A 21,525-nucleotide genomic window follows, 5' to 3' on the forward strand; every position below is an offset into this window, starting at 1 on the left:
TCTCATAGCCATCTTGGAGAACAATTTGAGGACAATGAAGAGTAAAAAAATGCACTTTCTGAAAGACGAGCAGCTTTTATTTTGCACAAATACCTGCAGGATGATAATAAAACATTCTCTTTGTTAACCAAACCCAGAAGATTAAGCTGATTAGCAGAAATTCTGGTTGTTTTTTTTTCCTACTTGTGTTTGTTTGCAGTTTTTTGGCTTTCTTGTAAAACAACCAGACTCCTTTAGCTTTCCTGTTTCCTGCTTGTGCAGAGGCTGTTCGGTCCTCAGCTGCTTTCCTCTCAGCTGTTGTGATATTTCTGCTTCCTGATCTCAGCGTCAGAGCCATGTCAGGAATCTGGGAGGCTTCAAACAGGCAGGGAAGGAGGAAGGAGAGGATTCATGGTCTCACTCTCACTGAGCTCTGATTGTTATAGTCTCCAGTTTTCCTGGACTTAAAGAGATTTTAAGATTGTATTGTCTTTTGGATGAAAGCAGTCGGCCCGCAGAGCAGCAATACTCACAAACACGTCAATATATTAGGATAAATATTTCATAGCAGAAGGCTTTTGCTGCGTAAACAGAGAGCTGTTTTTCATCGTTAACTGGATGTGGTTTGGTTCTTGCTGTTGTGAAACCAAATGAAGAAAAACAGCTTTAAGGGAAGGAGAAAACGCTGACATCTTCAGCGTGATCTGCCTAATTGTTCTAATGATGAAACTCATGTTGTTTCCAGGAAATATCCCAGACCTTCCCTCCTCCTCCTCCTCCTCCCTTCTGCACAATGATGAGGTTTTGGCTTTTAACTTGAAAATCGTGAAATCGTGAATGTGTGATGCTGCATCCAGCTTCCTGCCCGTTTATCTTCAGGTGTACATAAATGTATGTAAATATGAATCATTTGTTTTCTGAAAGCCTTTAGCTTTAATTTAGTTCATTTTTGTCCCATGATGCAGCTGCAGAGGCGTTAGAAGTTTGAGTTTGGAACTGTGATTTGTGTTTGCTGTGAAGGACATTTCCTCCTCATCAGGTGGATTCATGCTCAGTCTTACGGCCCTCCATGTTAGTCTGAGCGGCGGTCAGGTTCACACACTTCATGTGGCTTTATTCCTTAAGGAGAAATACACAAACATTTCTTTTCTCTGAGATCTTTTCCACGAGGATGTGATTTATCCTCCGGTCATTTCCGGCGTCGTTCTCCGTGTGGCGCTCTGAGCCGACCTTGCTTTCCAAACGGTTGTTTGTCAACAGGCTGAATGGATTTTGCTCCACCTGCCACAGCTGCGTTTCGTCATGGCTCCTCTTCCCGTCCGCAGCCGTCCTTGCTCCTCTTTGGCTGAAAATAATGAAGGATTACATACAAGAACAAATGCTGGCTTCAGACCTCACGCCTGTGCTCCTTCGCCCGTCACACCAAAGGGAGCAGGTTCCGTCAGTTCCACCCCAAAAGTGAGGTGACATCTCATCATCCCGCCTCATGGGGGGGGAAAAAAAGACCACATTTTCTCTGGATCTCAGACAAAATGTGAAGCTGTGGTGAATCATGGAGTCAACACTAAAGGAAAACCCCTCTTTTTGGTTTTTAGGGTGGAATCAGAACATCAGCAATGAATGAAGTCACAGGACCGATCAGAGTTTGGGATTAGAATCTCAGGTTTGCAGACGTATCAGAGAGGGAGAGTGAAACTGTGTCAACCGACTGCGTGTGTGTTATGGGGACGTTGTGTGTTTGTGGGGGTGTGAAGTTGGTCTTAAAATAAGTCTTCACAACTGTTGTGACCCCCCCCCCACCAGCACTCCCCTGGAAAAATCAGGTCACCACACAAACTGTGTGTGTGTGAGGGTTGCTCACCTCTCTCCACATGGCAGCAGAACTTTGGAAACACAGTTTTCTGATTGATTTAAATTATCTTAGCTTTTTTTAAAAATCATTCCTTTTTTAAAGTTCAGCCTCTTTTTCTGGTCTTTGGAGAATGAAGCTGACGACCGGAGCGAGCGTCTGATGGCGTGGACGGGTAAGAACGACGGCGGGGTGGTATTGACACGTACCTCACAGGACTTTAGACGCTGCTGCAGCTGGACTAAGGCTCGGTTGGAGGTCCTGGTTCATTCTGACCTTTACAAAGAGCTTTCAGAATGCCTGCTGCTGTTGAACCCATGCTGAAAAGTCTTGAAGTTTAGTTTTTTGGCTCATATGGTTTATTCTTCAGCAGAAAAAGAAACGTCAAAAGTACACATGTAGTAAATCTGTGCAGACAATCCCTGTCTCTCCTCCATGCTTTTAATGACGCTAATGTGTTTTATTTAAATAAAGGTTTTCTCCATGTTGGTACAGAAAGCGCATTCACATCTGCAAGACCTTTTCACCTAAAACATCAGCTTTGTGTTGCAATGTGGAAGCTAAAAACAGAATTTTAGAAAATGTCCTGACCTCTGTGTCTGGATCGGTTCTGCAGAGTCACTCAGACCTGTTCCTGACTGTTTAGGCTCTTATTGTGATCCAACGGTTGCCTTGGCAATGAGGATAAACAGCAGGTTGTGTAAATCTTTGAAGCAGCCGCTGAGCAGTTACATCCTGTGAATTAGTTCATTAGGAAGGAAATTTAACTAAGATGAATCAGGAGGAAGCAGAGAGGAGGACTCGCAGCAACAAAACTCAGTTTGAACAAATGAAAAGTTTTTAATGTTCTTCTAAAGTTAAATATTTGTTAATTTTGAGTTCTGACAAAACAAGAGCGATTGCTGGACTTTGACAGCCGTGTCTGAACTTCCCAGAAAAGTCACAGATCATTTAAAAATGAATGATGTTTTGTCCGTTACAGCTTCAAAAGCTCTCTGCTTTCCAACTCAAACTTGAGGAGGACTTGGTCACATTTGGATCTTCTGCTCTCTGATGTTCCTCTTTGGTCCGAATATTGTTCATATTGTTTGAATGTCCAGCAAAGGTAGAAAAAAGAAAAGCAGACCTCAAAAATTCCGCAGGGTTCTCCTTGCAGAAGCAGAGGCTTTGAAAAAAAGCCTCCTTAATGAGTCTTTGTATCATAGCTGCGGGTTTTGGTTGTCTTTGAAGCAGCTTAATTTGAATCCTCCAGGGGGGAAGGAACACACGGCATTTGATCTCCAAGGTAACACATGCTGCGTTGATGGGCTGGAGTGCAGGAGTTGAGGGTTATTAGATCGAATGGGTGTGGATGAGGCGCGGCTGTCGTGAGCAGTTTGAACGTGGCCGGGCTGAAGCTCTTGATGTTGGGGGTGATGAGGGGGAGCCGCTATCGGAGCTGAAGTCTAAGTCGACCGGCTTCAGATTGATTTTAGGCAATTAGCAGCCCTGCTGGATGTGTGCAGCGTGTGATTGACAGGTCCTGTCTTGACGCTACGTGACTGATGAGTTGGAAAAAGTGTGTAGCTTGTTTGCACTGACGTGAGTTCTTGTGTGCTGCTGTTTGCATTCACAAATGAAGATGGTGCAGCTTTGAAACACACTGCTGTGTTTCTCCTAAAAGGAGAGGGATGCTAACGTGCAGCTCTGTAAATCGCACACGCATAGAGTGCATGTGAACACATGCTGAGGGCTTCCAGCTCTGAACACTTAATCATCTGTCAGTCAAGTGAAGTATGAAAGGGCACAATGTTAATTCCTCAGTTGTGATTTTCTCCGGTTTAGCTTTAACCCGCTGACAGGAGGCTGTGTCCGGTCATTCTGAAACATGCAGGATTGTTTTTTTGTGGTTAAAATGACATTATTCCTTCAATTCAGTCCTCAGTTTTGAGCCTGGGGTTTGAACATCGACTAACCAGTTGGCTGAAAGATGGCCGTCCCATCCAACCAGAATGGGCTGAATGCAGACTGTAGCTCTTGTCAGGTCGGTTTTTGCACTCCGGTACGTCATCACACCTCTTCTTGTAGGTTACAGTACGTGCCTTCACACTCATCACGCCGTGAAAACTATATATTAAAAAACTTTTGAGGAAATAAAAGCAATACAAAGTAACCCAAGCATAACAAACACCTCGTTAAAAGCAGGTCCAGAAAAAGGTCTTTGGGTCCAGTGTAACTGCATTTGCAGCTCTTTCTTCCAGCTTGAACTTTCTGCAAACCTCGTGAGCAAAAGATGCATTCACCTGCGGCCAACACAAAAGGCTTACATTCTTGCGTGATTTATCATATCTGAGCATGCTTCAAAGAAAAGGAACAGAACATTCTCAGGGAAATAATCAAATCACCAGTTTTACAACAACGACAAAAACACATCATTTTAAGCAGCACTCGCAGAGATGTTACTTCCACGTTCTGTATGAGACAGTTCAGTCATTTTTGGTTTGGAGAGTCTGTAGCAGAACAGTGTTGTTTACATGAAAATGGCAGATTCTCTGGATTGTACTAGACGTCTTCTGCAGCTTCCTAAAGCCACAATAAAGGAAATCTGGCTCCAGAAGGACATCATGTTGATGCAGTGTTCATGTCAGCCACACGAAGACCTACATCCTATCAAAAAAATTATTTTGAAAGTCCCGCTGTGGACTTGTATACTACAATTCTATCACTTCTAAGATGGTTTTCTGTTTATTTGTCAGATGCTTTTAGCTGTTAGCGCGCTGTGCTGATGCTAACCGTTTGTGTTTTAGAAAACTCACAAATTTAGAGCTTGCCTTGTATAAAACCTGACATCATAATGACCCATTCCTTCCGTAACTGATCATCTTTTGGGAAAGTTTGTAAACTTGACAAGGAGTTTCTTGTAGCGGATGCTGCAGAGGTAGCTTGAGGTGCTGTCCTCTCATTTTTGGAAGGCAAACTTTGTCCTTTTGATGTCATCGTTTGAACACACAACAACCAATGCACATACAACGCAAAAAGCGAAATAAATAAAAATCAATGAATACAGCGACTGACTTTTCTGTTTTCGGAAAATCAACGACTTCCGTTATCTGCAAGATGAAATTCATCAGCAGTCTTAATTTTTTTTTTACCAGAAACACGCCACACACTTAAGTACAAAGATCCAACTGACTTCCATCAATGCATGTAGAAGAAGACACGGCACACTTTTCATTCATAAATTTTGGTCACTCTGGTGCAGGTAGGACGTCACCAGAGGCTGATCTCACCCACGCGCTGCTGCTGCTTCATTGAACGCTAGTAAGAATAATCAAATATTGAAAATGTGACGGAAAAAGCCCTGTTCTCCCAAAATACACTCAATATACTCTGGTTACACATTTTGTGTAACCAGAGTAGCACAGTTTGACTCAAAAAGAGGCAGATGAGTCACTCCTCCCAGGATTGTGTCCCATTCTCTTCGTTGCTGCTTGAAAGATGAATTTTTGTAAGTAAACTCGGCGTGAAATGAGGTGACCGTGACAGAGAGATGTTTATATGTTCTTGTAGTTACGGTGAAGACCTGTCACTCTGATCTCAGAGCTGATTTTCCCACAAATGACTTCATACAAGAAGCTCCGACTTGGCTTTGATTGAGTCGGACACGGCTGCCGCTGAGGGCGGTTACGCGTGTGTCCGTGTGTGGATTAGCATTTGAAAGCTGCGCGTGAATTATTGAAGCCTCCGAAAGACACCAGTGACATTTTCACGACTTTCAGCGCTTTGATGACGAAACGGAGGATGCCCGTTTGCCAGCTGGAGTTCAAGTACATTGAGACAGATCCGTCAGCCTGTGTGACGGATGTAAAATGTAATTCTGAATATTTATGTCTTGGTTCAGACTTCCCTACAGTCTGAAGGATTTATCAGATTTTCTGCGATGAGATTTTCCCCCCTGACAGTCTTTGGTGGACAGCTGACAACAATTTCCCCCAAATATGTAAGGGTGAATGGCCGACGAAATGTGCGTTATTACTTTTTAACGCACGCCGTGGAAGTCTGAACTGTCCTCCGCTTTGCGTCAGACGGTTGCTTAAAAACCGTGCATTTAAAAAGTGATAATGCACACTTCCAAGGCCTTTAACCCGCTTATACCATGGTCACTTACAAAAGCAATACATATCAACCAGTTTTTAGTCCTTAATTCTTGTTTGTTTGTTGCTTTTCTCACAAAAAAGCGGACTATTTGTTATGTGATGCGGCGCAATGTATTTATCATGTAACAAATAGTCCACGTCGCGCCGCACCACCACTGCAGTCAAGATTGGGCGATTATATCTATGCTGATCTTTCCGATGGGTTGAATAAATCATCAGTTCAGAGAGAAAGTTCACCTCTTACCGCTTGTTTTTGTCCAAATGATGAAGCAAAAGGTTGTTTCAAAGAAGCCGGCGCAGTGATACAAAACATTTAAGCTAGCTGACCGGAACTTCTTTTTTCACCGTGTGGTTATCAGGTTTTAACGCACACCCAGCAGCCAATCAGAATCGAGTATTCACCCGGACCATGGTATAATAATCCCATAAATAAAGGTGAGAAGATTTCTGGAAGAGAAAAAACCCCAAGAATCTGCTGTTTTCCCCATGTTGAAACGGGTGTGTGATCCTTTCTGTGATGAAAAGTCTTCTGCAGCTGCTCTCCAGGAACACATCTGCCACTTAAGCTCCTGCTCACAAACCGTCTCCAGCTGTGAGCTGCTGTTTCTGAGGACCCCCCCCCCACCCCGCTGAGAGTTTTTCTGATGGTTTCAGTTGAGGGCAGAATGTGTGTAGAAACTGTTAATGTGCCAAAAAGCAAAGAGATGACACAACACAGTTTAGGCTCTCTTCAGAATCTCTGAGTCTGCTAACGTGCACAGTGGGCCGAGCGGCTCCACATACAGTACATGCTGGGAGAGGGGGTTACCGTACTTTAACAAACACCACAAAAAAACAGGTGTTTGCTTTCTTGTAGAAGTGGATCTTGACAAGAAATTGGCATTATGCAGCTGAAAAGCCAGTTTAATTCCATTTTAGATGTCACATTTGTGAAGAACATACAAACCAGCAGAGAGGAGTTACAACCAGGAACCTTTTCTGCCAAAAAGTTCACTCTATTTATATCTTTTCAACACTACGGCACACTACACTACAGTCTGCCAGAGGACCTGAGAGCCGCAGAGAGCATTGAAGTTTTTAAGGAAAGGCTAAAGACCCGTCTTTTTAACCTGGCTTTCAGCTAATTTTTGAAATAACTTTATTTATTTATCCATTTTATTTTGTTTTATCAACTTACACCAGATTTTTAATGGTCTATTTTAATTTCAATTTACCTTATTTCAATGTTTTATTGTTTATTGCTTGTATCTACGTTTACTTTTTCACTCTCATTTTTATTTTCCGGTGCTTCCTCACCTGGATCCTCTCCCTCTGGGTCAGCTGCTGTTCAGCCACTGTGGCTCTAGATGAAACCTGCATCACCGCTTAGCTGTGGTGGAGCGGTCCCCGCCTGTGATGCTGCATTTAGCTGTAAATGCAGCATCACAGAGACGGAGGTTCCAATTATTAGCGTTTCCAACATCTTGTTTTCGTGCTCAGTCTATTTCTTATTGTCTTTCCCCATCAGTTAGGGGGGGTGGGAGGTGTGAAAGAAGTGGGGGGTTGTGTAGGTACGGGGAGGGGGGCCGTATTTTAAATTTTTTCTTTTTGTGCTTATTTTAATTTTCATACTTGTTTTTATGTGATTTATTTTATTTTGATTTAATGTAAAGCACTTTGTGTAATACTTTTATATGAAAAGTGCTTTATATATAACGTTTGATTTGATCTAAAGAAACATGACATTTAAAAGTGTCTCCTCCCCCTCATGTCAGTTTCCTCCCCCTTGTGCCTGACACCTTTTTCTCATGCCTGGCTCCTCCCATTAATGGCTGGCAACTCTGACTTAGTCCAGGCTCCTCCCCTTCATGCCTGGTCCCCTCTTGTACTGATGCCTGGCACCTCCCTCTCCTACCTGTCCCCCTGCCCCATCCCTGTCTCCTCCCCCCAGGTACCTTGCACCTTCCTCTCTTGCCAGGCTGCTCCCAATAATGCCTGGTACCTTCTTCTCATACTAGATTTCTTCTGCTTATACGTGGCCCCTAGCTCTCGTTCATTGCTCCTCCCACGTATGCATTGCTCCTCCCACGTATGCATTTCTCCTCCCACGTTTGCATTGCTCCTCCCATGTATGCATTGCTCCTCCCACGTAGGCAAGGCTCCTCCCCCTATTGATAGTCACCAACCTGCAGTTTGTTTTTTTTGCAGATTACCAGCTTGTGTCTGGAGCAGCGACACACTGATTCTTACTGATCTGTGTTCAGTTTTTGTTTTCCACATTTTAGGTTAGATTGTTCTTTGTGTGTTTTTGGTTTGGCTAAACTAGTTTGCTTCGTTTTTCTGTTTTTGCCACCTGATCAGGTTGAAGTAATCATCACGGTGTTGAAAGTCATAGGATCAGTTAGTCATGGTCAGGTCTTCTGCATGGGTTTCATGTCGTCATGTTTTTTTGGATAGTTTTTTTTTTTTAACCATCTCAGTTTATGGAGTTCAGCCCTCTTCACCGCATAAAGAATAACTGAAAAATGAATAATATCAATGAGGTTCTTCAGTTCATCTTAAAAATGTAACCAGGAAGATAAGAGTAGATGATCAGCCTCAAGAACCTCTGCCAGAAATAAAACAGAAATGCAGGACTTCCAGGTTCCTGACAAGTTTGGATTTGCCAGAAGTTCTTAGGTTAGCTTGGTTCCAGGTCCAAACAGCCGCTTTGGTCCTCCGCCTGCTTTCCTTCTGATTTGGCATCAGAGCAGCCAGCCTGTGTACAGTGGAGCTGCCTCTGCTCAGGAGGTCAGATTCTCGGCCAAACGTGCATGAGCCAAGCTGGCAGCGTGCGTGACCTAAATTCCTGCGTTCGGGGTGTCGCTTTATTCTCGGCGGCCGTGTTGGTTTGTTGGGGCAGCTCATCGTGGGGCGGCGCTGTGAGTCAGCAGCCGGAGACGCCAGTACCAGACGGGCTGCTTCAGAGGTCATTCTTGAGCACTTTAACAGCTTCATGTGTTCAGATGTTTACAAAAGATTCATGCAGGATTATAAAGACGTCATTTATTTCTTTTCTTTGTTTTTGTGAGCCTTATATAACCAATCATAATGAGATGAAGATTTCCTCAATGGGCTGACCTGTCCAGGGGCTCAGCAGAACACTTCATCACAATAAATGTTCAAAAAGCTTCAGCCAAAAGTGTCCTCAAACAGCAGACATTTAAGGTGGAACTGGACTAAATCTGAGCCTAAACATTACCAAAGGTGAGCTGAAAAACTAAGAGGGACTCAAAGTCTGCTGAACAGATAATCTGAGAAATAAAAAACATGAATTTTAAAAGTCTAACTGGCACAACCAGAAGATGTTTAAGAAACTAAAACCAGCAGCACACAGATGGAACTGGAGGACAAACCTGACACCAAAAATAAGACATAAACTTAGTAAAACTAACCCTTTAAATAAAACCAAAAAAACAGAAGAAAAGTAAAGGTTCTGATCCTCAGTCAGTGCAGCTTTTTTCTTTTTTTTAACATGTTCTTTTGTTTGTAAAATTAAAAACAGGGGACAATCGAAATCGATTCTAGAGAAGAATTAAATGCAGAGTGGACTCCTGAATACGAAGAGTGGATGGACAGTAAAAAAAAAATGGAAGAAAGTTTAAAGACCCTCTTCAGTTAAAATGGTGTTTTTAACTTGTTCTTATGCCATTGTTCAGATGAGGGAGAAAAGATTTTGTAGTATAGTTAAGTTCCTGAATTATCGCGAGATAGGCAGATAGAGAGGGCGGGAAAGGGAGAAGGACAGGAGACGAGGAAGCTGGAAGATTGAATGAAAGGTGTGTCTAATAAAACAAGATAAAACTAAACGAAAGGACTGTTTATTTAGACAACACAACATTTTTGGCGACGAGGATTATTTTTCAAAGGACCCCATGAAGAAGAAGGACGATTAGGATTTACGTCCCAGCCAAGGAAGACAGAAAAGAAAATTCAGCGATGTCGTCTGACGAGCAGCACCAAGGATCTGCACGAGCTGCACCAGGACCAAGCTATGCTCAGCTTTCCCCGCCGGTTCCGCTGAACCTTAGCGCATCAGACTTATTCACGGAATATAACCTATGGATGGACTCCTATAGATTTTTCGAAGTTGCCAGTGGTACGATTAATGCACAAGATTCGGTAAGAAGAGCCACACTGTTGCATTGCATAGGAGCGCCAACTCAGAGGATTTTCGCCAATCTTCCTGGAGACAAAGGTACGCATGCTCAGACTGTTGCTGCGCTAGACGCGTATTTTACTCCGCGGAGAAATATAGTTCTGGAGCGACACAAGTTTCGGCTCCGAGCTCAGTACCCGGATGAAACCGTTGATGCGTTTGTAAATGCATTAAGAGAGCTGGCAAAGTCATGTGACTTTGGCGCACTGGAGAATGACATGCTACGGGATCAGATAGTGGAGAAATGCGCGATGAAACGGCTACGCGACAAGTTATTACAGGAAGATGGACTGAGTTTAGACAAAGCACTGTCAATAGCACGAGCTTTTGAAGCAGCACAGGCAGAATCTAAACTTTTCACCGAGAGTTCTGGTCACCGAACAAGGGAAAATCAAGTGAATTTCACTAAGAAAAGTGCACGCTCAAATGGCGGATGTGCAGCCGGAGCGGCGCGCGACACTAAAGGCAGCCACGAGCGAGCCGACAGCGACACCCAGTGTCACAGATGCGGAATGAACACTCACACAGCAGATGAATGCGGTGCAAAGACAGCGACGTGTCTTTTCTGTCGGAAAACAGGACATTACGCGCGAATGTGTTTTAAAAAGAAAAAGAACACGCCCGCCACAACTAAAGACCGGAATAGAGAAAAAGAAAAGACAAAATCCAGGAAACCTGTGAGAGCAGTAGTACAGAATGCTTCTGACTCTGATTCAGATGAGTTTGTACATGCTGTGAATTCTGAAGGCACTGAGACAATTAAGGTGAATGGACAATGGCTGAAAATGGTCATAGACACAGGAAGTGGCAGAAATTTCATTGGAGAGAATCTTTATAAGAGAATGATGTCCACTAAAACAGAACTGAAACCAACCAAAAAGAAATTTTATGCTTATGCTCAGACAACTCCACTTAAATGTGTGGGTTACTTTGAGGCAGAAATGAGATGGAAGAACAACATCATCATGGACAAGATATATGTGATTGAAGGTAATGTAGAAGCACTGCTGGGAAGAAAAGCAATTTTTGAGTTAAAAATATTTAACACAGGAGAAAAAGTGAACACAGTAGAGCAGACGCAACGATTCAGCGAGCTCGTTACAGAATACCCACTAGTCTTTAAAGGACTTGGTCAGATTAAGGGTTACAGTCATAAGGTCACAGTTGATGAAAAAGTCCATCCTGTAGCACAGGGTTTGAGGAGAGTCCCTTATCCTATGTTAGAAGCTGTAAACCAGGAACTAGATAAGATGCTTGAACAAGGTATAATAGAAGAGGTGAATGAAGGATCAGAATGGGTTTCGAATATCCTGATTGTACCAAAGAAAGACACAAAAGAAGTGAGGCTATGTGTAGACCTCAGAGAAGTGAACAGAGCCGTGATCAGGGAAAGACATCCAGTCCCAACAGTCGATAGCATCTTACAAGGCAGTTCAAGGAGCTAAAGTGTTCGCTAAGTTAGATGCAAGAAAAGGGTTTTGGCAGTGTGACTTAGCACCAGAATCCAGACCTCTGACAACGTTCATTACACACAGAGGTTGCTACCGCTTCAGAAAAGTTCCCTTTGGATTATCGAGTGCACCAGAAGCCTACCAGAAGGCTATGGACATCATGTTATGTGGAATGCCTGGCACAGTTTGCTACATGGATGATGTTGTGGTCTTTGCAGAGAGTGAAGAGCAGCTAGAAAAGAGACTGAGGCAAGTCTTTCAGAGATTTCAGGACAGAGGTCTAACCCTCAACAGAGACAAGTGCATTTTTGGACTACAGCAGATTGAGATACTTGGACACGTAATCACTGCGGAAGGAATCAAACCAGACCCAAGAAAGGTTGAAGCCATTTCCAAAGCACCCAGGCCTGAAAATGTTCAGCTACTCCGCTCGTTCCTAGGCACCTGTGGATTTCTGATGAAATTCATACCGAACTATGCAAACTTATCAGAACCGCTACGGAAGCTGACTAGAAAAGGACAAGTGTGGGAATGGACGAATGAAGCAGAGAGCTCATTCCAAGCAATGAAAGAAGCGTTGGTGAGTGAACCATGCTTGGCATACTTTAAACTAGGTGCACCTACAGTTGTCATTAGTGATGCAAGCCCAGTAGGACTAGGCGCAGTTTTGCTACAAACTCAGCAAGATGGACAGAACAAGCCAGTAGCATATGCAAGTCGTTCGTTGACTCCCACTGAACGTCGCTACTCCCAAATAGAACGTGAAGCTTTAGGTTGTGTATGGTCGGTGGAACATTTTAGAACCTACTTGTGGGGAGGCAAGTTTACTTTGCAAACGGACCACAAACCTCTAATTTACATGTTCAACCCAGACAAAGCGACGCTGACACCTCCACGAATACAAAGACTTGGCTTACGACTACAACCATACGACTACAAGATCGAACACATAGTTGGAAAGTCTAATGTTGCTGACTTACTCTCAAGACTTCCTTTACCTGAGACTGAGTATAACGAGTATGTGGAAACATATGTAGACAAAGTCCTGTCATTAACCATGCATGGAGTACAAGCTATGAGCCTTCAGGACATAAAGCAGAAAACAGCTGAGGATGAAACACTGAAACAACTACATGAAATCATTGAGACAGGAACATGGCCAAATCCAGTTCCGGTGGAACTGCAGCCATATAACAGATGTGCAAAAGAGTTATGTACATATGACGGACTTCTACTGAGAGGACACAGGATAGTGCTACCCAGAGAAATGGTAAGACAAGCACTGCAGATTGGACACGAGACTCACCAAGGGGTGGTTCGTACCAAACAATATCTAAGGAGTAAATTCTACTGGCCCAACATGGACTTAGATGTAGAAAGACTGATCAGAAACTGCTCCGCCTGTGTTCTCAACCAGCCACTACATGAAGACCAACCCCTCCAACCACTGGAACTGCCACCAAGACCATGGACTAAGATTGGTATGGATCTGGTAGGTCCTATCCAAAACCAGTACATACTGACTGTGATCGATTACTACACTTCATTTCCAGAGGCTGTTGTTATCTCAGACATTTCTTCAGCTACTGTAGTTACAGAACTGACAAAGATATTTTCTAGATTTGGCTATCCCCTAGAAGCTGTTACTGACAATGGCAGGCAGTTTGTAGGACAGGTTTTAGAGTCATTTCTAAAGTCATGTGGAATTAAGCACATCAGAGCATCACCTTATTTTCCACAGAGCAATGGTAAAGTGGAGAGGTTTCACAGATACCTAAAGAAAGCATTCAAGGCAAGCAAATGTGAAGGAAAGACATGGAAAGAAGAACTTCCAAAAATATTAATGGCATATCGTTCGACACCACACAGAGCGTCAGGAGAAACACCAGCCATGTTAATGTTTGGAAGAGACATCCGCACTAAATGTCCAAATCTTGAAAAAGATCTACCTCTAACAGAAAAGGAGAAAGCAACCGATGTAAGAAAGCATCACAAGGAATACCAAACCAAAATGAAACACTACGCTGACCAGACCAGCAGAGCCAAGGAGCACAATTTTAAAGCAGGTGATATAGTTTATATTGCAAGTATGGAAAATGGAAAACTGGATCCAACATTCAGAGAGACTCGCTATGTATTGCTGAAGAACACCTCTGACAGCTCATTTGAACTGGTCAACACAGAGGATGGATCTAAAGTGATCAGGAATGTCAAACATCTTCGTAAAACACCATTGGAGGTTGACTTTGACATACCAGAGCCTTCATCAGCCTGCAGTGAACCAAACTATCATGAGGCAAAGGATGCGTCAACTGCGGAGACTACTCCAGCACTTGAGATTCCACCAGAACGTGACCCCTCTTCATCTGATGTCATCACTACCAGGAAAGGCCGGGTTATCAGAAAGCCCATCAGATACAGAGAGACTTAAATAGAAAAAAAACAAAACAAAACAATAACATGTATATGTTCTCATTATTGACAAGTTTTGTTACAACTGTATTTGAAAAGAATTTGATTTAATTTGAGAACAAAGTGATTTGTTTATTATAAGAAAATTTAGTTTGAGAACAATGTGATTTGTTTATTAAGAAAATTTATGTGGTAGGAAGTTTTTATTCTAAACAAGGGAGGAAAATGTAGTATAGTTAAGTTCCTGAATTATCGCGAGATAGGCAGATAGAGAGGGCGGGAAAGGGAGAAGGACAGGAGACGAGGAAGCTGGAAGATTGAATGAAAGGTGTGTCTAATAAAACAAGATAAAACTAAACGAAAGGACTGTTTATTTAGACAACACAACAGATTTTAAGAAAACTAATCTTAAAACTGTATTTCTCGAGTATTTGTTTAAATCGTTGTGAATCAGGAGCAGACAAAAAAAATGAGGTTTAAAAAAGAGCTTATTTGTGATGTGAAATAGGCTGGGCGGGTCACAAACTCCTCGCTCCGCTCTATTCTGATGCTTCCACCTGCAGACAAACAGATCCACGATCGTCTTTGTTTTCACATCTGAGCTGGAATCTGGATCTAAACTGTACGGCTGGACGGCTCCGATATTGTTCGCCGTTTTTGTTGCACTGGGGATGTTAGGCTGGTGTAGTAAGGGGCTGTAAGCTTGATGGAGGGAGAGTGTGTTAACAGATGGGTGGCGTGAAGTGTGGACAGAATAGCTTCACGCCAGCAGTCCCGCCCACAACACAGAGGTGAGTTTCCAATGAACTCCTGCCGCTCTGCAGAAACTTTGTCCTTGAAAAAGTTGTTTTGATTTAGGCTAAAAATGGTGTGATCATAACGAAAAGACCGCCGGGAAGGCCTTGAAGGTAGATCAGAAGATGATCGGAGTGGGAGTTCAAGTTTATGAAACATAACTGAACAGAGACGGATAAATGTACAGCCACAGAAATAAATGTCCCCATGTTTGATCATCCTGTTCAAAACCTGTCAGAGGTTTTTGTGACTCACAGCTGAAGCTAGTCTGACCATGAAATCTGTGCATCCAGCGGTGTTTCTGTCTGTGTAGTTTGGTCATCTCCGTCGGCAGCAGACTCATATTACAGTGTGGATCCCCGATGAACAGAAGCGGCATTTGTTTCCACACAAACCTGGAAGTGTTTCCCTCATGACTGTGACTCGTGTTGAAGATGTGGATCAGACGTCCATCACTTCTGCTTTTCTCCATGATTCACTCCTTTTGTTGAGAAGCTTGTGGACTTTACACGTCTGTCAGATCAGAGTGGAGTTGAAGCCTCACGGTCTGAAGCTCTCATTGAAACTCTCTCGTTTCCTGCCTGTGTGTGACTTCAGGATATCTGTGAGGACATTTCCGATCATGTCGAGCAGATCCACGCCTTGCTGGAGACGGAGTTCTCCCTGAAACTCCTCTCTTACTCTGTCAACATCATAGTGGACATCAGGTGAGCCTCCTTCCATGCTTGACCATGTTTTGATTTGATCTGCCTGGAAGTGTGCCGTGAGCATGGACTCACATGAACTGCTGTGTAGGACGGTGCAGCTGCTTTGGCATCAGCTGAGAGTGTCGGTTCTGGTCCTGAAGGAGCGACTGCTGCAGGGTCTGCAGGACTCCAACGGAAACTACACCCGCCAGACCGACATCCTACAGGCCTTCAGCCAGGACCAGCACCAGGTACGACCCTGTTCAGCTCCTCCTTCATGCAGTGTCCACCCCCCTCACGACTAGTGCAAAGCAGAGGTGTCAGAATCCAACATGTTTTCCAACCATCCTGCCACTGAAGCTCCTGACTGGCTAAACACACCTGCTCCAGGTAATCAGGAGCAGATAAGGGAGGATTTCTGGAAAACTAGTGGAAGGCCGGCCCTCGAGGTCTGAAGCTGGACACCCCTGGTGTAAACACATGTACACAAACGCAGGCTATCCAGAGAATTTACCAACTGTGTCATTATTGTCTTAAAAAAATCTTCTTCTTTACTGATAGTTTTTGTTCATGAAAATGTAATCCATCAGGCACACAGTTTAGACTCAGACTTAGGCAGAACTTTCCTAAAAATCCACAGTAAGATTAGAGAAGAATAAATGGAAAATCAGGAGTGAAACATGGATTTGTTGCCTTGCAGACTCGCTTGGATGCTCTGACGGAGGTGGACGACTGCGGCCAGCTGACCATTCGCTGCAGCCAGGACTACCTTTCTCTGGACTGTGGCATCACGGCCTTTGAGCTGAGTGTTTGCAGTCCCAGTGATGAGCCGGAGACCTGCGGTATAGATCCCACGCCTGAGGACTCCAGCCAGGAGATCGGGGGCATCCAGGACTCAAACCGGGAGCCTCCCGTTAATGAGGAGCGTGAAGGAACCAACCCAGCACAGCCTGACCTCCAAAGCGCTCCAGCTGACCTTCCAGTGCTAAGCGCCTCCTTAAACCAAAACCATTCTTCTGTGCTACCCACAATGCAGTGCAGCATGCCCAACCAGGGCGAAAGCTCAAAGCGCATTCTGCAGAGGGGGAGTCACAGCACGGATGCGTCACCCACACACCCGTCGCTACCAAAGAGAGCCGCCTTGCTCACCAACCAAGAAGCGACAGACTCACGTGGAGATGCTGCAAACGTCCAGCCCCTCTTTGACGCCCAGATTCATGAGCTGAGCCGCAGCACGCCGTCTCTGGTGGAACCTCCGGACCGCTCCAGGTTCTGGTTGGAGCTGGACTCAGTCTATCCACAGAACGTGTCGCAGTCCTGCGAGAGCCTGCAGGTCAGTCCTCTTTGCAGCTCTTCTGGGTTTCAGTTACAACTGTCCCAAAACAAAAACCAAAAACTCAGAACCTACACATTTTTGTGTTGTTCTTTTTGTGTAATTACACACAAGTGACAAACACCATGAAATTCTTTTATTCTGGTATAACTCTTAACATTTATTTTGGTGTTCCCGTAAACTCTTATTCAAAGTTTTGATGGCATCCACAGATGACTGAGCGAGGCTCCGCCAAATACCCCACGCACAGAACACGCTCAGGAGGGGGCGGGCACAGACGTCTGCCACGCCGGCCATCCGGGGTCAGATCCAGCAAAGGCACCCTCCCCGGCCAGAGCTCCATGTCTCAGGAGGAAGGATCCGGCCAAATACAGCAGAGGCAGAAGGAGACACGCTTACGCAGCAAGGGGGACTCTGAATCCTCCTCGCCCTCCCCCCTGAAGGAGCAGCTTCATTCCTCAGACACAGAGGCGTCCCGAGAGGAGTCCGACCCTCAGCTGCACCCCACCAAGGCCACAGTGTGGATCGTGAAGCAGCAGGGAGAGGAGGTGATCTCCTAAATGTTTTTTTCACGATTAGCTCAAGAAAGGATAGAAAAATACCTGCCACACATCCCCCAGTGCCTTAATTTATTAGATTCTATTACGTCAGAAATCCTAAGAAATAAGAGAAAAAGGAAAAGTATTTTCTTTCCCAAGAGGTTTAATGGTCATGTGCCTGCCCTATATAACTGTCTCTATAGAACTAAACACAAATCTTTAAAATACTGTAACGCTACATTCACACTGGTCATGTGACGTTCGTCTAAAAATGCACAAATGTAGCTCGTGATGTTCACACCGGATGAGCAGGGAGGGGCTTCTTATTCTTTTTTGTTCTACAGTTTACCAAATCAAATCAAATCAAACTTTATTAAAAAGGCACTCTTCATGTAAAAATTTAACACAAAGTGCTTTACATTAAAACACAACAAAATATAAAATCAGGCATGACGATTAAAAAATAAAAATAAATAAATCGGGCCCCCCTCCCCGTACCTAGCCCCCCACTCCTTTCACACCTCCCACCCCCTAACTGATGGAAAAAGACAATGAGAAATAGGCTGAGATCATGTCCAGCTCATGTCCAGCAGCTACAGGAGGAAGAGGCTTTGTGCTAAAGTTGAAGCGGTGCAAACCTGGTGAATCTTGGACCAGGCTTTTCCTTTCACAGCTCTATTCCGATGTTGAGACTTGGTGTCACAGAATTTCATTCAGGCACACGCCGCAATTATTAATTTCTCCTCCATGGTCAGCTTTCAAACTTTCCATAAAAGGGAGGCCATCCATACCTTACCACCAAATCCGAGTCTCTGACTGGTCAGAATTTCGACCTGGTTTAACCTTTAGTCTGACACTGAACGCTCACACCTTTCTAAAAACCACTGCAGATCTGCCAGCGGAGTGCAGCAGTGAGAGTAAACAGGCCGATGCTCTGACGTTCGTATCAGATGATATTCCATTAGCCGTTCTGCAGGTCAGTTAAGAAACATAATTCACGGCGTGGATGATGATTGGCTGACGGTAATGCTTTTTTAGTTATATAGATTCATTGTTTATTTATTTTTGATGGCTCTCTGGATGGACTTCCCTGTTTCGAAACATCTTAATTACTTCAGCCCCCTGATCCAAAAGCAAACCTTATATTTGATTTCTGTAACTGATCTTTGCCTTTTGATTGTCTCTCTTTCCTGTCAGTTTGGTAACTGAACTTTTTTTTAATCCAAAATGAAAAGCATCTGTTTATAAAAATTACACATTGTGTTTAAATCCAGCAGTGGAACTATTGTGACATGTTTTTTTCTTCATATATAATAATAAAGTGATTTGAGTCTTCTCATTTAGCAGATGTTTGATCAAGCAGCCACAGTCTGAAATGTTGCAGACTCCTGCAGCTGACTTCCTGGTATCTGTTTTGATCCCATGCTGTCATCCTGAAGTCTCCTCTCTTTATGTGAGGCTCAGGTGCCGGCCTCGGGCGGGGAGCACTGGTACGGTTCAGAGGAGTTCCTGGCTCTTCCTGCTCAGCTTCATAAAACAGAGATGTTGACGCTGAAACTGGAGAGTCTCACCAAGTCAATCCCTCATGTGAGTGAAGAACTCCTGAGTCCTCCATGTCAAGCCTGTGGTTCTGAATCGGTCTCCCTGATCTTTGTGCTCAGAGTTCTGGCGATGGTACCCAGGTGGACCTGCAGGACGTGGATGACTGGGAGCTGACGGATTTTACCACAGACTGGGATGTGGGAGAGAGTGGGGACAGCCTGAGTGGAGAGGATGCTCTTTCTCCGATGGTATGACACTGCACTCACTGGCTTGTGCTTGGACTTACTCAATCCCACAAAATGCTGCAGTGAACATTTCCATCACATCCTCTTATGTAACTTCCAGCAGCAGCCTTACAGGAGGAAGCTGGCCAGGCGCTTCAGCCCCACCTCCTCCAGCGACATTGCACCCTCATTGGATGAAAGCCTGGAGTCCGGCCCCTTCAGTGACCTGCAGTCAGATGAAGATGAAGGAAGGAGGTCAGCAGATCCACGTTTGCAGCAGACAGCACCCCCGGTGGATGGGAGTGGATGTGTAGCTCTGGTGCAACAACTGCTAGAGGACATTCAGTGTCAGAAAAAAGACCCGGACATGTGGAGAAAAATTGAGGTACTTGTGGATTGAGATTTCTGTTTTAAATACTGACTGTACGTCTGTTTCTTGTTCATTTTTTTACCTTATGACTCAATTAACGACATCAAGGTCATGTCAAACAGCCACTATGTACACTTTTCAATCGTTGCACGAAAAAAAATTGGTCGTACGTGAATTTACGTGGAAAAACTGAGAAAAGTTATTGTCTTTACATTACATTTTCACAGATATATCATGAATGAACCACATTAAAACAACAGAAGAAGTACCAATAAACCAGGCAAAGAACACGTAAATCAAAGTAGAACATAAACCGTACAGGATTGTTTTGCTGTTTATATACAATTCATTAGGGATTCGTGCGTCAATTTTAACATGATTTGTGCGCTGTATAGACGATTTAAAAGTTATACATCGGTGGAACATGCGTGAAGGTCCTTCAGACATACGTGGAACTGTCGTGGAAAGCCACAAACCTGCGTATGCTTCTCTAAAAACTATGCGCAATTGTGTAAGATTTACGCAATAATTGCGTATAAACTACGTAAAATACACCCAAACTCTGTAGTACCGACCAAAGATTTTGAACAGCTTAAAATCAAATTCACTCAAAGAGCCGTCAGCCAAAACCCTTGATGGACATCTGCGCACATCGACGGATGACGAACGCAAGAAACATTTATGAATCATAGATATCAAGCATGTATCAGGAATGGCCGAAATCTCAAATGTGGAAAATGAGCAAAATGTAGGTAGTGGCTGTGTGACACGGCCTTAAGGTCAAAAACAAAAATTTAAATAAGTCCCTTTTCAGAATAAATGGCAGCAGCTGTCATTTTTTTCTGTTCGTTTTGGTGACTGCAGATAAATGCTTGCCACTTCTGAGGAAGGACACTAAGCCAGACAAAAATGATGCTTTCATTCCTTGGTTGCAGCTGTCTTGATGGATTGGAGGACTCGTATTGGATTGTCCCATGGCCGTTTTAATTCATCACCTCACTTCTAAAGGTCATGTTTGATTGGCAGGCAGCTTATTGATGAGGCTACCCGGTGAACTAATCAGTCATATCTGTCATATTGAATATGGTAAAATGTCAATAGCTCTGGGGATTCGTTCCCTCATGGCTGCACCTTTAATTAGCCCCATAAAGAGGCTCTTCTGCCTTTAATATATTCTCTTGTTTCATCTCATTCAGGTTTATTTCACTCTCTCACCTTTACCGCCCGATCGTTTCAATCCTAAATATCTTTAGCTCTGGCTGCTACGTATTACTTAGCTGCTGTAATGTCTCAAATTCCCCTTAGGGATCTGTGAAGTTCAGCTTATCTGTCTTATCAGGAATTAATTGGGTCAGCCGGCCATGGACGGAGTCAGAAACTGTAATAGGATTTCCAGTGAGGATGGTCAAGGTGCTTCTGGATAGGTCTGAGTGGGGATGGTCATCCGAGGGATGGGTCGTCCTTGGAAATGATGACAGCGCCATGGGAAATGGTGTTAGCTTTGTTTTCTTATTTGAAAGAAATGAGCTGTGCATGTTTTCCACATTCTGAGCTCATGTGGCCTGACGTTCATGCAAGTCCTTTGTCTCCCGCTGCCTGACTGGTTAATCTGTTTGTGGGAAAAAGAGACAGGAGAACGAGGGGCTGATCACTGAACAAACACACCTCAGGCTATGGAACATGCAGTGGCATGTAATTAAAGTGACAGTAAAAAAGAACAAACAACAAAAAACATTTTTCTTGTTTGCATTGGATGAATTCAGAACTGCCATGTCGTTTGGTTGAAGCTGTGCAGTGCTGGACCTGATTAGTCTTTGGATGGACAACACCTGAGATTAACTATTGCAACCACATGGGGGGATAAACGTAGAGACTTGTGCCAGCCATTAGGCTGAGCTGATGTAGAAACTACAGGGTGATTTGCCTTGACATGACAATCCTTGAAGAGAGCAACTAAAAGAAGAAATGGAGTCATTTCAATGCAAATGTGTGTGCTCTGATGTTTTTGTCATCATCGTCACCCCAACATCTT

General features: G+C 43.9%; 1 protein-coding gene across 6 annotated transcripts in view; it reads left to right on the forward strand.

Annotated features, from left to right (window-relative positions):
* The window catches only part of akap6 (A-kinase anchoring protein 6), a 234,481-nt gene that overhangs the window by 30,750 nt on the left and 182,206 nt on the right, over nucleotides 1-21,525 (forward strand). For 4 of the 6 annotated variants that reach the window (XM_020713576.2, XM_020713577.2, XM_020713573.2 and 1 more), the window contains 7 exons: nucleotides 15,397-15,506; nucleotides 15,595-15,736; nucleotides 16,186-16,818; nucleotides 17,031-17,366; nucleotides 18,816-18,944; nucleotides 19,019-19,147; nucleotides 19,245-19,508. In XM_020713576.2, the coding sequence (XP_020569235.1) occupies nucleotides 15,397-15,506; nucleotides 15,595-15,736; nucleotides 16,186-16,818; nucleotides 17,031-17,366; nucleotides 18,816-18,944; nucleotides 19,019-19,147; nucleotides 19,245-19,508 (1,743 nt within the window). The remainder of the gene's footprint in view (nucleotides 1-15,396; nucleotides 15,507-15,594; nucleotides 15,737-16,185; nucleotides 16,819-17,030; nucleotides 17,367-18,815; nucleotides 18,945-19,018; nucleotides 19,148-19,244; nucleotides 19,509-21,525) is intronic. The other 2 variants (XM_020713574.2, XM_020713575.2) reach the window with 2 other exon arrangements.

This window comes from Oryzias latipes, chromosome 22, assembly GCF_002234675.1.
Source record: "Oryzias latipes chromosome 22, ASM223467v1".
Taxonomy (NCBI): Eukaryota; Metazoa; Chordata; class Actinopteri; order Beloniformes; family Adrianichthyidae; genus Oryzias; species Oryzias latipes.